Source organism: Pavona decussata, unplaced genomic scaffold (assembly GCF_977016875.1).
Source record: "Pavona decussata unplaced genomic scaffold, jaPavDecu1.1 SCAFFOLD_213, whole genome shotgun sequence".
NCBI lineage: Eukaryota > Metazoa > Cnidaria > Anthozoa > Scleractinia > Agariciidae > Pavona > Pavona decussata.
Window position 1 is genome coordinate 1,236,098 of NW_028145618.1, and position 18,037 is coordinate 1,254,134.

Below are 18,037 nucleotides of genomic sequence, written 5' to 3' on the forward strand. Positions count from 1 at the left end.
AGGCAAAAGCGTTGCAAACGTGAAAATGCTGTCAGCGCGTGCAATGATGGTGCGATAAAAAAATCGTAAAGCATGGAAAGCAGATAAAAATAAATGCCAATCCTGAAAGAAGTAACCAATGATCAGGCTCTATTTTCGTTTCTATAGAAGACGACATAAAAGCGCTGTTAAAATCGGGGCTGATCACAGGTTATATACTTATTAACGAATCCCCGAAAGTAATAATCTGGTTTCTTGCGTTTCTGTCATGCGTGGACATCATTAAATATTCATGGCCACCGAAATGGCAAATTTGAAAGCAAGAACGCTTTGAAAAGCCGAGAATAAGACACTGAGAAGAGAAGAAAAGGCCCAAACCGGAAGAGTAGGGTTGAGAAAACTCGTTTGTGTGACTTATATAAGAACGAATCTTTACTTTGACCAATGGGCCGGGCTTTTGAAGAAGAAGAGTGTATCTGCAATACTAGCCACAAACGAAGGAATCTGCTGAGTTAAGGAATGTCCTTCGCACTTCAAAATTAGCTAAAACAGGCTATTTTTGTATGGAAGCTGATTTCGAAGACGATATTCTTGAAAATGAGTGGGCTTTCAAAAAGTCACCAAATGAAAATGAAAGATGGAACTTTTCTCAAACGGAATCTGTTTTAACTTTGAAAATTAGTGGACAAGAACTATTATCCATTTAAGTTTTCAACTTGTGCCCTGCAAGTTCGTTCGAAAATGGCGCGTCTTGCTCAAGCCATCTCTAGTCTTCATCCCATGATCACATAAGGATGGCTGTCAGAACTAACAAAGCCCTTTTCAAGAAAAACACTCATTCGTAAATTAAAACGACCTCTAGCCTAGAAATTTGAAATCTTGATGCATATGTGTTAAGCTTTAGTGTTTGAGTGTTTCTAAGGATTTATTGTGCTTGTGTTTCATTCTGCTTCTGTTGACTTTGTGCTTTTCGTTTGGTTTTTCAGTGTTTCTGGTTGTGTTTCTCAGTATTTTTATGGTTTCTTTTGATTGTGCTCTTGTTTAACAGCATTTGTGAACACTTGCGTTCGGTTCAAGTTTTATACTAACTCTTGCAAGTTTGTCAAAATCAGAAACACGAGAAACATTTTGATCCAAGCAAGAGTTCGAAAGACTACTTTAGAAAAGTAGACTTTAAGGTTCATATGATACGAAATGAGAACAGGTGTGGGAAGCCGTGTTGTAAACGTATTGGTATTGTCACTTGTTGAATAGAGTATTATTTAAAATGCTATTAAGCCATACAAGGGATTTTAGAAAAGGACTGTGATGGCATGTCGTTCCAAAAATAATGTTGGCAGCAATGTTGTCCACGCGCAGTGTTTTCGTACTTCAACAGCAGCTCTTGTTTTGGTCGGGTTGTGCGGCTGACAAATATGCGATGATTTATAAATCATCTTAACGCCACTCTAGGGTAATAACTCCCTATCCAAGTGGCGTACTGGTTATGTCCATGCTGTCCCGAGTGAAATAGTTACTTTCCTTTTCCCGATAATATCAATGATCATTTGCTTAGATAACATATCCCACGCGGGCTACATTTGAATTCAGGTAAGGCCATGTGATCACTAACCAACCAATGACAGTCAGAGTTATATCTTAGGGTGACCGAGTCACTTTGCAGTTCCCAAAGGCAATTTCTGAACTGATTTCTGAGATCGTTTTAGAATATTTCGTGTCACATTTAGCAGTGTAGAGTGTTTATTTTTATCATTGACCTATTGCAGACGTGAGTGGAGTCGGTTTACATTCACAGTCTGGAGAGTTCTATTGTCACATATCACTGGAGTTTAGTTTGGTTTAATTTAGTTTTGGTTTAGTTTATCACGTATTGTAAGTGTTACATTGCGTAAGGTTCACTATTTCCTAGGTTTGGTTTCCTTATATGTGGGATTACAAGACAGTTTTCTTTTTCTTGTAGCAACACTGCATGATATCATCAGTAGGTCATTGGGGCGTTGTTATTTAATCTTATTATCAAGTAGTGTGTGATGTAGTTTATTGTGTAATCTGTCTGTTTGTTTTGTCACAATCCTTTTCCCGTCTCATAAGCAGTACGTGTTTTACTCCGGTATAAATACAAGTTCTTCAGCTCAGTTTATTCAAGTGGAGCAGAGTGTTGCTTGAGTAAGCTGTGTAGCTCGTTCCCCAGAGGCAGGTTATGCTTTGGTTAGTGGAGTTTGTGCCGTTGTAAGTATGTACATAACTCATTCCCACTTCTTTATAATCCCGTTTTTGTAATACAGTGAAACCTGTATTAAGCGGACACCTTCGGGACCTTCCCAAGAGTCCGCTTAATAGAGGGTGTCCGCTTAATCTGATAGAGGTTTGTAAAAAATTGCGCAGCGTTTGTTAACGATTAATATTTAACAGCTACTCTGTACTGTGATAAAGTTCCATTTCCTTAAGGAAGCTATCCAGAGTTCAAGTTCAATACATTTCATTACCAATTTTAATTAGTGTTTTAAATGCAAAAACATAACAGCAAAACAGTGACGATAATAAGCGCGGTACATGGACTCTTTCAGTGTTTGTACAAATTAGTTATTTCTTAAAGTAATCATAAATTGAAGATTGTTCCTGGTTTCGAATAACTATTTCCTGAAGCAGATCTGTTGATTTAGACAGGACCAGCGAAAGTTTCTCATTCCCTTCATATCTTGCATATTCGAGAAGCTTTTCGGCCATTTGTAGCGCTTCCCGGTCGGATTTTATTTCCGGTGCCTTCTCTTCCCCGTCATCCACACATAGCGCTTTCGCACCAACTTGTTCTTGTATTTCTGGTTCTTGATCATTTTGAACCAAAACGTCCTCCCTTACTTTTGCTCTCCATTCTGGGTCAGAGGGGTCCACGAGATTCAAGGTCGTCGTCACAACAAACAGATTCTTGCGCTGGACAAGTAAGCATTGAGAGAATCACCAGAAATTGCAAGCTTGACAGTTCCTCACCTTCAAAAGGGTCATTCTCATCCTCCTCCACTTCTGCCTCGGGATATAGGCCAGTAAGCTTGAAACATTTAATGACCGTATCACTGGAAACTTCGTCCCATGCCTGTTTTCCCCATTCAATGGACATTAGGAGATCAACGGATTTGACAATCTCACTTGCATTGACTTTGCTGCAAACATGACGTAAAAGGCGCTTCTTGTATTTACATTTCCAGTTTGCGATGATTCCACTGTCAAGTGGCTGCGTCTTTGACGTGGTATTTTTGGGCAAAAACTTTAAGGTGATGTTCGAAAATTTCTCCTCGAGATTTGAGGAGTGGCAAGGCGCGTTATCCAAAAAGAGCAAAATGTTCCTTTGCCTTCGCTGTATACTATACTATATATTGTCAATTCAGTTCGGTGTCCGCTTAATAGAGGTTTTTAACAATAGAAATTAGCCAAATACAATTTATTTTAGTGTCCGCGTCCGCTTAATAGAGGTGTCCGCCGAATAGGGGGTCGTTATAAAGGGAAATATAAGACGTAAATTTCGGGACCCGGCTTAGTGTCCGCTTAATAGAGGGTGTCCGCTTAATTGGGGGTCCGCTTAATAGAGGTTTCACTGTAGTCCGTTTTACGTTCTCGTGTTTTTATAACATTCCGTTTTTATTAGTATTAGTTCGTTTCGTTTCTTTTCATTTTGTTGTAATTAGCTTAGGGTTTCGCTGTAATAAATGTTCTTTTAAGCCCACTCCTTGCATCCACGAATTCATGTCTGTTGTGCCATTGCTCGCGCTCTCCGGCCGTTGGCGGCGCTAGACCGCTCGCGCTGCCATCGGTTACATTAGGAAACCGCACCCGTCGGTAGAACCTCGCTATACCGAACTATATCCCTTTTCCAAGGTTTTACTCATTGTGTTTTAGTCATTTACTATTTGTCTCGAGTTCGGTTACTGATCTCGAATCCCCCACTATCCGGACAAAATGTGGCTCCCCGTAGCCAAAACGTACTCTCTCTAACTGGAACTATACTTTCCCGTGAGAGTTCGAGATAGTGTAGTCCTACAGTATATCAATAACAATACCTGACAGGTGATATTTCCTTGAATCAAACTCTCGACAAACAGCTTTGACGTGAAGGAGGATACAAAATTCTGTGGGCCGGAAAAGAAAACGATGTTAACACACTTTCAGGGATCGTTCATTATTTATCTTTGGGGGTGGGGGCTTGAAAAAAAAACACAAGTTTTCTAATTTTGCACTCAACCCCCTCCTCCGATAAATAATGAACGGTCCCCAGGTGAGATCCTAAAGTTTGACCAATCAAATAAAAGGATACAAGGGTTAGAGCAGATCACCTTATCTCAATGAATAAAGAATTTTTCTACCTGAAGATTGTCCATTGTGACATCAGGAATTACGCTGCGCTTGTCCACAGTCGTCCACTTGATGTGTTGTAAGATGGAAAGACGAACAGACCTGAAAACACGAGTGTACTGTAGCAAACAACCTAGTAACCGTCACTTAAATTAAAGTCCATTTGTATCCAGAATGTTAAGAGCAGGGTATTATTATTATTATTATTATTATTATTATTATTATTATTATTATTATTATTATTATTATTGGTATCATTGAGTGAAACTGCTGACCTTCTGTACACCAGTCGGACACTCTCACCACTGAGACACGTTCACGCGACACACATCACATATACCGATAGGAACAGTTATGTCTAAGCGCATCATATAATAAGTAAACTGTACTTCAGACTTGATAGCTCGGAGAACATTTGATACTACGAACATAAATGGTATGGATTCCAATACTGTTTAATCCTGACATTGTTTAGTCACTGCCACTCATTCTCCGATTCCAGTTATTGTATATTTTTCAGAGTTATTTCATGTTACTAACCTGACTAACTTCTGTGGTTTGATGATTGTGTTACGGTATGATCTCATCAACTTATGCTGAAATCGACAGAAAAAACTTAAACATTTAACAATGTGCTGAAGAAAGAAAGAACCAAGTGCCCTAAATATGTTTCACTTTTCTCAGGTCTCTACAACAGTTTCGGCCTACTCCCCCATTCCAACATTCAGTTGCGTGAACATACCAGCTTTTCCCCTGATCTGCAGAAATTTCTGCTTTTGATCACCAAGATCTACTCAGACCAGGTGACTTGAATTTCACAAAGATTTCGAGAAAAGGCTAACTATTATTTCAGCCGCAGAGGAATTCACTTGCAAATGCAGAACCCACTTCACGTCACCGTAGCCCAGTGTTGGAAATTAGCGTTCGCCCACTCGCCAATGCGAGTGTCAAGCCCGTCGGGCGAGTGGAAATCGCATGGTACTGTCGCCCAGTTTGGCGGGTACAATTTTCATCTTCAGAAAAATAAAACTGTAACTGAAAGTTTTTGACAAAATCTACTATAAACGTAAGTACTTTTTCGCATTCTGAAAGCTTTAGAAACCTGGCACATGTACATACACGCAAGCTTTCTGCTTCGTAAATACAGAAATAGCTTCTGTTCAAGTAATAATTACATGAAGTACCCACCAGTAGTCATGAAACTGCTGGTCATAAACAAACCACGGCGTTAAGAACAAAATCTGATGGCTATAGAAATGGACTGAATAATGAATTGGTGACTGTTTAGTGCAGGGTGCTCCTGGTCTAGTGTTTTCCCTCACGTGTTTTCGATTTGAAAATGTGGAGATATTTTTCCAGAGTTAAGGTTAAAACTCACAACAAAAAGGTTGTGAAAGAAACTCCTCAAAAGGCAGATGCTAGTGATTACGAGAAGACGAGATCGAGAAGAAGCGGAGGACGAGGAGGAAGTTGTCTTTACTGAAAAGAATGATGACGGTGTTGGAGATGACGAAGAGGGCGGTGTCAGACTATGAATCAGACGCTGAGAGCCGAAGAAATGTTTCTGGAAAAACTAAACTACCGGTAACCTAATAATAATCTAAAACAGTGCTTGCAATAAACTAAAACATCAAGAAGAAACTATCAACAACAACATTAAAGTTTTTTCCTGTACTTTATCTTATTATTATTATTTGTTTTTTTTGGGGGGGAGGGAGTATTTGGCGAGTGAAAACATATCCGGGCGAGTACAATCTGAACGTCACTCGCTCAGAGGACGAGTGCTGAGAAATTTAAGTTTTCAACCCTGCTAGCCACGAATGTCTAATGTCACAATGTAAATTTCGGCAACGTTTCTTGTTGCTGTCCGTAGATCTAGTCAGAGCCCGCAACCTCAGATCTTTTAGACCTTTCTAAAGATGTAGGCAGTTCCATAAGAGAGACTTTCTCGATACATGGACGAAGCCTCCCACGGAGTCGTTTTTAGGGGAGTCCTCAAAACGACCGCGCGGGAGGCTAACACGAACATTAGCACGCAAATTATCTAGCTATCGCCGCACATTGTTGAACATCACTCCCAAAGTTCTGACAATTACAGGCACCTCTTCTACTTTCACTTGTCAAATTCTCTGGAGTTCAGTAGCCAGTTCATGATATTTTTTCAATCGTTCCCTTTTCTTTCTTTACTCCTCACATCCCCACCCCATGGTATGGAAATGTCGACTAGGGGACAAACCCGGCTTTGGATCTAGGGATTCGTGTATTTTCACTATCTTAACATAATCATGAGATATTGCCCATCTGGTGTTAAAACTAACTGAGACTCTAAGGCACGCCACGGCATATAAATGCCCAGTTGCTTCAAAGAAAAAAAAAAAAGCAGAAGATGCTTACCTTAACCATCTCAAAAGTCTGAGAAGTGACAGTAAAGTTTGCCATGTGATCAACGATTGTCTCAAATAACAGCTGAAAAAACATACAAACAAATGTGGAATTGAACCAATAAAAGCCGTGCACGTTAATTTAGCCCTTTCACTCCTGGTGTTATGCCTAGAAAAACTCTCTTTGCTCTTGAGTGTGTGGATAAAACCCGAGGTGGTCTATGGGTCAAAACAAAGATGGGTAAGGCGTCAGATACCAAGAGTTCAGTTATGTCACAACAACCATACACTGTATAATACAGACTATAAAACAACAACAACAGTGGATTTAGCGCTGATTTAGTTTAGGTAAAGGCAACCCTATTTCATACCAAAATGTCTGCATTTTTTTTACGCTATCAGTACTATATTTTATAAAACAAAAAGGTTTCGTTTTCAGAATCGAAAATGTATATTGGAATACAAGGAAGGAACAATTTTTTCTCTAACTAGTATTTTATTTAGCTATTACAAAATCTAGCGAGTAGTCCTCTGTGACGGCACATACCTATAAATATAGGCACTGTATAGGGGACAATAGGTGAGGGTATAACTTGGTATTGGACAAAATAAATTAAAGAAATATACTTACTGCTAATTTGTGGTTAAATCCTTCAAGTTTAAGAACAATTCCTGTTTCGCTAACAGTCATGGAGTACCTTGGAAGCAAATTTCACTACTTTTAGCTCCATGACAGAAATAAAGATGGTTTTAACGAGCGTAAGGTACATGTAAACTATTGCTAAACACTCACTACTGTAACTTAGCAACAATAACTCACTTCTGAAAAGAGAGACATCTCTGTGTGATTGCTTTGAAGGATATTAAAAAAAAATTAGGTGAGAGAGGGAAAATGCCAATATTCAGTCCAATATAATGCCAACGGTTTGTGAAGTTCACTGGCAAGCTGTGTCAACATTTCAGTTCGATTTCCGAACTTCATCGAACTCAGTTGACCGGATTGAGTTCCATGATTAAGTATGATTTCTGTACACAATAAAACTCAATCCGATGGATTTGTTTGGTAGTTCGATTGAACTCGATTTCTTTGACAATTGAACTAACAGAAATTTTATTGTTTGATCGCGTTCGATTAACGAACACAATCAAACTCAATCTATGGATTTATTTCGACTGTATTCGATTGAGTTCGAATACTGAGCGTTCGATTGGCTACGCCGGGTACAATGAATCGAGGCAGCTAAGTGGCTCTGTAGCATGGAATGCTAGGTTGCGGCGGTGTTTTAACAGCTGAGGTTTCTCCGACAGTTCATCGGTATCTACGACAAGCGACACAGAATGCTTGTCTAGTCACTGCTATACCTCTTCTTGACACTATTTCCATTAAACAACGTCTTCGAGTTGGTCAAATTGAAATAGATTTTTATCGCTGTTTTGTTAAAAACCCGTCTTTGTTCTCAGTCCCAGCAGTTTACTGGTGCGAGGGAACTAAAATCTAGAAATTGAATACGTACCCCAGTTGAGCAACATCAGCAGCGTAAGCGATTTCCTTCAGGTTGTATTCCAATACACCCAGGAAGAGATCAGAAAGAACCACGCTATTAATTGAAAAAACATAGAACGAAAACAATTTTTTTCTTGTAAGAAAATGCTGCTAAGGCCCGATACAATTGACTCGCTTCTGAATAAAAATGCAGATATCTTTTCATGAGTTTAAAAAATTGATTTTCCATCCCAGCATATCCTTCTATAGCAAAACTACAGCAAAATACTTCCGAAGACCTTTTAGCATCACGAAAATCGTGCAAATTTAGCCAGTAAATCGCGCGTAAAGTTTTCCCTGTATTCCAGGAATTATTCGAACAAACAAAAACAAAAAATGGCAGTTGAAAAAGAATTATATAACCTTGAGACATTCTGAGTGGATATGTAAACAATTCTATTTTTTTAAATTGAATCCAATATAGGGGAATATAAGAGGCAAAAGAAAGGATTAATAGGCAACGACTCTCACCTCTCAGGACTGGCGTTTAAAAGTGGCGTCATAATGTGGAAATAAAACCTGGCTAAAGAGACAAGGATTAATAGATTAAGATGAAATCCTACAAACTTATGTAAGTAAGTATGTAAAACAGTGTAAATGTAAATGTTTACCCACTGAGCAAGCACCATATCGCTCCCAGGAACTCGTTTAATATGTGTATTCTTGCGTTCCATGTCAAACTGGAATTTGAGTTTGTTGGTTCTTATACAGAGGGGAAAACCGGAGAATGAAAAACAAACTCAATCCACATATGACACCGGGACCAGGAGTCAAAGCCGGGTCTTCATATAGCGAGAGGAATCAACTTAGATTTTAGAACCAATTAACCTTTATGGTTTTGAAGTAACTAATTGCAACGTTCATTCAGTTGACTAACAAATTAAAAGGGTCGTTTTTTAAGCCAATCCAACATTGTTTGTGGATATTTGAGGTCTGTTTGGTTCAATGTTTTTGTTGGTTTTGTTGTGATTGACTATATGTAATGGAGTTGGCGTGTATTTCATATCACTGGAACATCACCAAAACCCTTCACAAACCTCGTGGCGTTTTGAATTTCGTGTCCTTCAAGTACCACGCCTTTCCAAGCGCACAATCATGAACAAGTTCTGGAAACTGGAAGAAGGCAGGAACATAACATGACTTGCAAAGACGGGAATATTACCTGATATCTACGTTGTAACACTTTTTCTATGTGCACAATAAATTAATTTGTGACTTGTTACAAATTGTTTGTTCAATAGATTGACTATTTATTTAAGGTTACCGTATACCTTTAGAGGTGTCTCGCGTCCTAGCGATGTAGCGCGTCCGATTTAAACTGTAGATACCTGAACCCTTACATCAAATTAAAGCTTATAGAGCTGGCTATTAAACTATACCAAGAATTTTGAAATAAAATGAATTGCCGAATTTTTAGCACTGTTTTCTTGAATCAATTTTTTCACTTGGAGGAGACACTTTAAAGAGCTAAAACTCAATAGGAATTTGTTCGTTTGTCTTCACATTTAGACAGTAGCTAGTTTAACATATAAACAACAAAAACGCTTCTGCGAATTTTTTATTTCGAAATATTTTTTTCTCCGAGAGCGATTCTTGTACGATCACCCCACATTTTTTTTAATCCTATTTCGAAAATGTTCTGTAACTTTTCACTGCGATTGAATATGGCAAAACGCAGACAGTTTTTTTTAGCGCTTTGGGTCCGGAAACTGAGGGGCAAATTAAATTAGTGAAAAACAAAATTCGCTTTGACTTGTAGCTTTCAAAAGGTGATTCGGACGCTCGCAATTAGAGGTCGTGAAAAATTCGACAATTCATTTTATTTCAAAATTCTTGTTATAGCTTGATAGCAAGCTCTATAAGTTTTAATTTGGTATAGGGGTTTAGGTATCTACAGTTTAAACTGGACGCGCTACATCGCCTGGACGCGAGACACGGTAACCTTAAAAAAAATAAATATAAAAACAACATGACTTGTTGGGGCACTCCAACAACAAAATTTTATCGCAAGCAAACGTATTTTGACCTGTTCAGCTTATATCGAATTGTTGAGATACTGTTTGCTTTTCGTTTTGGGGTAATCATCTTAACTTGCTTTATTATGAGTTGTGAAAAAAAACTTCTGTCCCTCCAGACACAAACATTATTATCCCTGCTTTACTTAACAATTGCTCCACGAGCGCGAGTTGGATATGAGATAGCCAACGAGGCGCATAGTGCCGTGTTGGCTATAATCATCTCGTACTCAACAAGCGCGAGTGGAATAATTGTTTTATCAAAAACAATTAAGAAACATTTCTACGATCTTGCTGATCTTGCTTTTTATGAACAACCAGAAGACAATTAAATAGTACTATTCCACAAGCATGGTATAATGGCTCATATACCATGGCTGCTAAGCCAATCAAATCCCTGGAATTGAATTACACAATGATCCAGTTTTTATTAATAATTAGGGATATTTATATTCACTCTGCGCAACGTTTTTCCACAACAAGTATCTCGAAGACGTTTATATGCTGAGAGGTAAGTTGTAAATTGTTTGTTCTTAGTCTCAGTGTAAATGGCCCCTCTCAACGCAAAAACTTTAAATTTCTCATCAACTAGCTTTAAGCAGCTTAATACAAGCAATCTAAATTATTTGATCACTACCTCGCTCACTGTCCAATCAGAATCTTTGATTTCAAAGTCAGTTGCTGTTGAGACATAAAAACGGACAATTAGCTAACACAAAACCTTGCGGACCTACCCCTCCCTCCCTTCCTCCTATGAGTTTGAGGCAATTTTCCTCTCGAAAGGAGAAAAGCCACCGCAACCATAAGGGCTGTCAATTAGAAGTGTTTCCGACTTCTCTTTGTCCAAACCTTACAAATTGCTTCCGAGAAGTTGCAAGCTTGTTGTTGTTATGTTACGTTTCTACATACCAATCCTTAGCAACAACATCAAAGTAAATAGCAGTCTGTGAGTACTAGTAATTAAAGACAGCATTACAGCCAATCAAACTACATATGAGCATTTACAGCAGAGTACTACAACAAGTCTTGGCTTTTACACAAGCCAAGGGCCAGTAGAGGAGACCGAAGGGACTCAAGTAGCACCTATCAGTCTCAAGCATATGCACTAGATTTAAGGGCATATACATATCTTATTGAACCAGCTTGCTCAGCCCGTATTGGGAAAATGTTGCAAAAAGAAAAAGAATGAGACCAAAATTTTCCCAATACGGACTGTACAAACTACTTGTAAAAAGATATTTATAATATAGGCTTCCCACTGTTGCTTTCAAGTTCGCATGAAACTTTTTTATGTCCTTGGTCTGGATAATAAAATTCGTTGCTCTTTTAGTAAAACTCCAACATGACAGTTCGAACAGTTCCTACTTCATAAGCTTAATTTAAAACAGTTTTCCTTTGTTTTTGTCAAAATTGAAACACTTTACTCCTTTCAAACGTAAGTTATAACGCAAGCGGTCCATCTCAGCTGTCGGTATAGAAAAATTTCGGACCGCTCAGGGAGCCAATCAGAATGCTCCTTTTCAGCGCAGACCAGTTCAGCTATATAATAAGTGTATGCACTATGCTTAGAGTCCTTTGTGTTTGAAAAAGAAGAAAAAGAAGAACCTTTATTGATTTATACCGTTCAGGGTAGCTCCTTCAGATGCAAAAAGCTGTCTGTTATCAATGGGAGCCCTTAGCACAACATTGTACTAAAACTATAATATACATATACATTAAACTAATACTGATAATAATATAGATAGAAAACTATGTACGAATAAAAGATTTAGAAACAAGTAAATACGAAATACCATCAAAATAGTTCGTTAAAAAGAGTGCAACCATAGTAATAGAAAGATCGTTTTGCGATCTCAGTCCTCACTGCAGGCGGATGTAAAAGGTTGCTTTGTCTAGTGGCGCGTATGGATTGTATTATTACGTTTAAAATTATTTGTCCAAACAATCCCTTGTGAAAGTGAATGATTTTAGTTTAAATACGTTTTTGGCTTCGCCATCGTTTTTATTTCCCTGTTTCAGGCTCATCACCATTTCCTTGAACGGAAAACAATTCAGTAATCTCAACTGATTTGAAAACTTTCCCACCAAAAACAACTTTAAGCCTCAACATAAGAATGGGGAAATCCCTAAAGGTTAAATAAAAACACATGTACCAACCTATGAATCTATTTTCTTCAGGAAAGTGGAGCTCTGGGTTTAGCTCAAGACCTGCGAATAAGATAAGACAAAACCTCAACAAAGATGCAGCTACTACTAAATTTCACAATTTTGCATGCATATGACCAACCCTTGGAATATTAAAGCCTGCAAAATATTCTGTCGCTTACTTTTCCATTCTTCAAGCCACTGGTGATCAATATCTGAAATTAAAGCGAAATGCAGAACAGTAATTGAAAAAAGGTTGTAAACTTAGAAAGCGCCATTACACAATTATTTTACAGCTTACAATGTTAAATGTACAATTATTTGCACGTTCATTAACGATGTGTGTTTCATCAAGGCAAGCGTTCATTTATATATTTATGTACTGTTTCATTTCGAGGAAAGTGAATCGAGTATTCCTTAGAATCATTGGCATATACTTGAGCATTGAGAGATGGTACATGTAACTGTCCCTAGATCCCATATGTCTTTTCGTTTCCCTTAAGAACGTATAAACAGCTACTCTAGTGGGCTTTTATGCATGTTTCGACATGTTACACAAATTTTAACTACGTAATGCAAATTACAAACCAGAAACGTTGTAGGGAGTCTGGAACCAAGGTTCATAATCAGTGCATTCCTGTTGAAATCTCTTTGATAACAGCAGAATATTGGCCCTCTCTGGCGTGAGAACATTTTGGACATCCTGAATAACCTAATGCGTAGAAACACACACACCCAAAACAGTCATCATCAACAACAATAAATAATAATAATAATAATAATAATAATAATAATAATAATAATAATAATAATAATAATAATAATAATAAATTTAACTTATATAGCACTCAGGGGTTTCAATAAGTTCTGAATTAGGCGGCAGACCTATAAAAGTAGGCGGCTCTAACACTTCAGGGGCCGTAAGGCCCCTCCCCCTAGGGGGGTCTGGGGGCATGCTCCCCCAGAAAATTTTGGAATCTAGAGGCCCGGAAATGCCATTTCCTGCATTCTGGCATCAAATTCAGTACTAACTGTCGTTACTTAATCAGTATTTAATATTGATTAAGTAACGACAGCATTAGTGACAACTGTATTTAGTTTTTCAAGTGAAGTTCAATTTTAATGAAAGGATAACGTCAACCATAGAATACTGAATCTTTCATTACATACAGTATACAGCAATGTGAAGCATTTCCAGATGCATAGCTGAAGTCGAGAAGTGTTACATCAAATGAAATAGGAAAACAATGTTTAGAAGTAAAATGAAATCTTGCTTTGTTGTTGTTTTACTATCAGTCTATGGTCACTAGCATAACCATTACTGATATCCCCATGTTTCCATGACTTTTAAAAGCTACTAAAAACTGCTCGTTACCTAAAAAAGGTATTTAAACTACTGCAGCATTGGATAAATAAAGAACTGCTAGCCAGGGACAAGTCAGCCAGGACGAAGCAGACGAAGCAATGTAACACTTTGCCAGACTATTACTACAGAGTATCACGCACATAGAAATTTGCATCAGTGCCTCAAGCATATCATCTTTGATTGTACTTCTCATCCGCGTCTTAATGCGCTTGACTGCTGAGGCGCCCCTTTCAGGCCAAGCGTTGCTTACTTTTATAAAAATATGCTAAAATACTGCCGCCTCCAGTACGTTTACGGCTGGGTTCCATCGTCGAAACACATGGACCGGAACTGAAGAGCGAATGTGATCGAGGCAAGAATTGACACCAGTCCCTCTCCTCTGTTTAATCAACATGGCGCGTTAAAATCGTTATTAAATACAACCTTGACCTTTCAGAAATATACTAATACAGCGACAGAAAAAAATGGAAACAACAAAGAAAATGATTGTTTTCTCTTTATTCCATATTTCATATTTAACAGGTGAGAAATTGTGTGACTCAAGAAACTCAAGGGACAACGCGTGACTGAATTTAAAGAACATTTTTATTTTATACTGCATTGATTTTTTTTGCATCGAGTTTCAGGCTGTTCTTGGCTAAAATTTTAAATGTTTAACAACTGATCAACAGGTGAAAGTAGCCGGCGAAACTTCGCTGAGTAGCCGGCGAACTTCGCCGGCTGCCGGCTCTTATATACAACCCTGTAGCACTAAGATTATAAAAATATCCAAAGCGCTTCACACACCGCTTATTTCAAAACTATGTATAAAACAACAACAACAAGAACAAAAACTATGTGTTGTCTATGTGTTTTTAAAACTATGTGTAATAAAATGTAAAAAAAAGTCACAAAATACAAAAAATATCAGATACCAAGACAAATTGTACGCTTGCTCAAAAAGGTATGCCTTTAACTTAAAACAGTAAAATTTTGGACTGGCCCGTATTTCCAAAGGAAGTTTGTTTCAGAGAAATCGCCCAGAGCAGGCAAAGGCGCAATCACCAAAGGTCTTATGATTGGTTCTTGGGGCAACAAGAACGCCCTGGTCAAAGAACCGCAAGCGATGGGTTATAGTAGACTTAACTTGCAGGCGCTTTAAAGACTAGAAGAAACAGCTAAAATTGGAAACGGTAAACCACAGACAAAGTGGGCAAAGTCTACAAAGTAGACAAAGATAAAACCACACACAAAGTCTACAAAGTAGACAAAATGTGATTAAATTTGGGTAACCTGAAGATTAACCGAGCTGTAGCTTTTAAGACTTTCTGAAGGCGACTGGTATTTGGGAACACCAAAAAGAAGTAAGTCGCAGTAGTCCAAATGTGAAGTCATTAATGCAGGAACAAGGGTCTTAGTAGACTCAGGACTGGGAAATTTCCTAATTTGGCATATTTACTTAGCAAACCTGGTTTTAAGAAGCGGTCAGTCAGTGTATTAAATTCAGTTGTAACACACCCAACAGAGTGGAGCCAAGTAATACTAACAATAGTTTCACGCAGCTCTCCGTGCAACGATTGTTTGTTGCGACTATCACCACAAAGTTGAAATGACTTGTTGCATCCGGAATTGCTCACAGTCGCAACTTACAACGTCAATGAAACATTGTCCCTAACTTGACCTTAATCAATTCTATGCTTTATTGCAAATGATGCTCAGCAATGGGGCTTTTCAATAATGTCAGTGCTCGTTGGTGTTCATTCTGTGATTGGCTGAAATTTCTGCCAGTAGAAGGATTTGTTCTTGCCCACCGCTCTTTGTGTCACTCTAAATATCCTTTTTCCTTAACATTGCAGTGTTAGGTTGTGAGCAATGTGGATATTGTAAAGCTACTGATGTACTGGTCTCAAAAGTATGTTCCCTTACAATATAAATTATTGTCGCTGTGGTACACCGGTACTCAGCTGGTGTCAGACTCGATATAAAATTTTTAAATGATTTTAAAATGAATTGTCGAGTTTTTTACGACTTCTAAATGCGAGCGTCCGAATCACCTTTTGAAAGCTACAAGTCAAAGCGAATTTTATTTTTCGCTAATTTAATTTGCTCCTCAGTTTCCGGACCCAAAGAGCAAAAAAATATTGTCTGCGTTTTGCCATATTTAAACTCAGTGAAAAGTTACAGAACATTTTCCAGCTAGGATAAAAAAAATGTGGAGTGATCGTACAAGAATCGCTCTCGGAGAAAAAAAATTTCGAAAGAAAAAATTCGCAGACACCTTTTTGTTGTTTATATGTTAAACTAGCTACTTACCAAATTTGAAGGCAAATGAACAAATTCCCTTGGAGTTTTAGCTCTTTAAAGTGTCTCCTCCAAGTAAAAAAATTGATTCGAAAAAACAATGCTTTTAAAAATTCGGCAATTCATTTTATTTCAAAATTCTTAGTAAAGTTTGATAGCCAGCTCTATAAGCTTTAATTTGATATAAGGGTTCACGTATCTACAGTTTAAACCAGACGCGCTATATCGCTTAACCTTAAGCATAGTAACATTTGAGCTTAAGTTGTTCTCCCAAGCTGTCAGGTGTTGTCACGTACTGGTTGGTAATCACAAATTCTGAAGAATACACGGTACAGGCGTTTATTTTTATAAGTGTTTTCCCACTACTTTTAACAGATCATTAGCAGTAAGAGTCATATGTAGCCAATGATTTGTAACCTGTATTCATTAACAGTGTACACTTTTATTTTAATTGCGTTCGACGTTGAAGAACGCACTCCTAAATGAATACAGATTTGAGTCGGGATTGTATGTGACTACGTTGAATGGATCTTGGAACACATCTCTGGCATCCCCCGCAGATTTTGCAGGGACGGATGACATCATCACCAACTTGGCAAAGGAGAGAGGGCCTGGGATCGAGATAATCAAACGCACTCCCTAATCTTCCATTCTTACTAGTTACTAACATTATTTCTACAGCCTGGGTCCAGTTGTTTAAAGGGCGGATTACTTTTAATTATTCAGCGGATAAGTCGCTATCCAGAGGATAAAATATATTGGTTGGAGTACATTTTATCCGCTGGATAGAGTTATCCGCTCTTTGAACAACCGGAGCCCGATGACTGAACTGTGTTTAAATAAAGTTAGATTACATTACAGTTACATTACGTTACGTTATGTTTGAGGCTTGATTGACATCTTGTGGAACCTGGCCAAGGCTGCGGGTGATATACGAAACCGTTAAACGTAGTGGAGGGACTTTCAGCCTTACTTTATAATTGTCATACAAAACTGAAGTATATTTTACCTGCTCGTTAAATTCCCACATGAGTTGGTCCCCTGTTAAAAAGTCCTCCACTGGGAATAGCTGTTGAAGAGAAAACATCAAATCGTGTTGTAGTAGTAATATCAACTGAAGTTAAAATACGTCTTACTGGTGCAGTGTCTAAAATTTAATTTCAACAAATGAAAACTCCACTTATGATGTTGGCCAAAATAATAAATCTTGGATGTGCTCTCTCTTGCTTTTAAAGATGTTGGGTTTTTTTCCAGGGTTTTGGAGGCAATTAAAAACCCTTGGCTTCATTTTTCGAATATATTTGATTGATTGGGGAATAAGGATGGCACAGTGGTGAGAACACTTGCCTCGAGCTACCACCAATGTAGCCCGTGTTCACTTCCTGGACTCGGCGTCATACGTGCGTTGAGTTTGGTGTTGATTCTCGTCCTTGCTAGGAGAGGTTTTTCTCCGGATACTCCGGTTTTCCCCTCTTCTCAAAAACCAACACTTCTAAATTCCAATTCGATATGGAAAGTGTCCCCAATTAGTGCCCTGTGCTAAATACATTGACCCTTAAATAAAGCGATTTATTTTATTTATTTTGCTACTTGTCGTATTAAATTCTTATCAAAATCATGCAGCAGTGAGAGCTTCTGATTCGACGGTGCACATGTATGCAAGTATAAAGCTGCCAAAAGAAATATTATGTGTTGGTTCTCACTGAGTTCCATACTACACCTGCATATTTTCCACAAGGTCTTCAACATACTCATACGGCTCACACTAAAAACAAGAAAGATATCACAGAAATTGTTACTACTGTACTGAACATATTTTTTTATCTTTTTTACTATGTGCATAAGCGTTCCGGGTCTTATTAACTTGTCCAGTTCAGTTTCCTTATCGTATGCGAGCCTCCAAATGTGAATAACGAAAATTGCAAGCTAAACATGACAAAAGTAAGTAAAAAAAACTCAAACTGGACTGGGATCTTGGTCAGTT

The 18,037-nt window shown here is 38.1% G+C and overlaps 1 protein-coding gene and 1 long non-coding RNA gene across 2 annotated transcripts in view; one reads left to right on the forward strand and one right to left on the reverse strand.

Moving 5' to 3' along the window:
• LOC146460483 (nardilysin-like) overlaps nucleotides 1-18,037 on the reverse strand; it is a 61,867-nt gene that overhangs the window by 8,945 nt on the left and 34,885 nt on the right. The window contains exons 19-32 of the mRNA XM_085088186.1: nucleotides 17,774-17,818; nucleotides 17,063-17,122; nucleotides 12,996-13,119; nucleotides 12,590-12,622; nucleotides 12,420-12,470; nucleotides 10,900-10,943; nucleotides 9,285-9,360; nucleotides 8,719-8,770; nucleotides 8,219-8,302; nucleotides 7,336-7,402; nucleotides 6,718-6,789; nucleotides 4,864-4,919; nucleotides 4,335-4,425; nucleotides 4,032-4,100 (exon numbers count right to left, since the gene is read on the reverse strand). Coding sequence (XP_084944312.1) covers nucleotides 4,032-4,100; nucleotides 4,335-4,425; nucleotides 4,864-4,919; nucleotides 6,718-6,789; nucleotides 7,336-7,402; nucleotides 8,219-8,302; nucleotides 8,719-8,770; nucleotides 9,285-9,360; nucleotides 10,900-10,943; nucleotides 12,420-12,470; nucleotides 12,590-12,622; nucleotides 12,996-13,119; nucleotides 17,063-17,122; nucleotides 17,774-17,818 — 924 coding nt within the window. The remainder of the gene's footprint in view (nucleotides 1-4,031; nucleotides 4,101-4,334; nucleotides 4,426-4,863; nucleotides 4,920-6,717; nucleotides 6,790-7,335; nucleotides 7,403-8,218; nucleotides 8,303-8,718; nucleotides 8,771-9,284; nucleotides 9,361-10,899; nucleotides 10,944-12,419; nucleotides 12,471-12,589; nucleotides 12,623-12,995; nucleotides 13,120-17,062; nucleotides 17,123-17,773; nucleotides 17,819-18,037) is intronic.
• Nucleotides 2-3,697, forward strand: LOC146460484 (uncharacterized). Its single transcript, XR_014857637.1, has 2 exons — nucleotides 2-2,208; nucleotides 2,862-3,697. It is a non-coding gene; the product is annotated as an uncharacterized LOC146460484 (long non-coding RNA).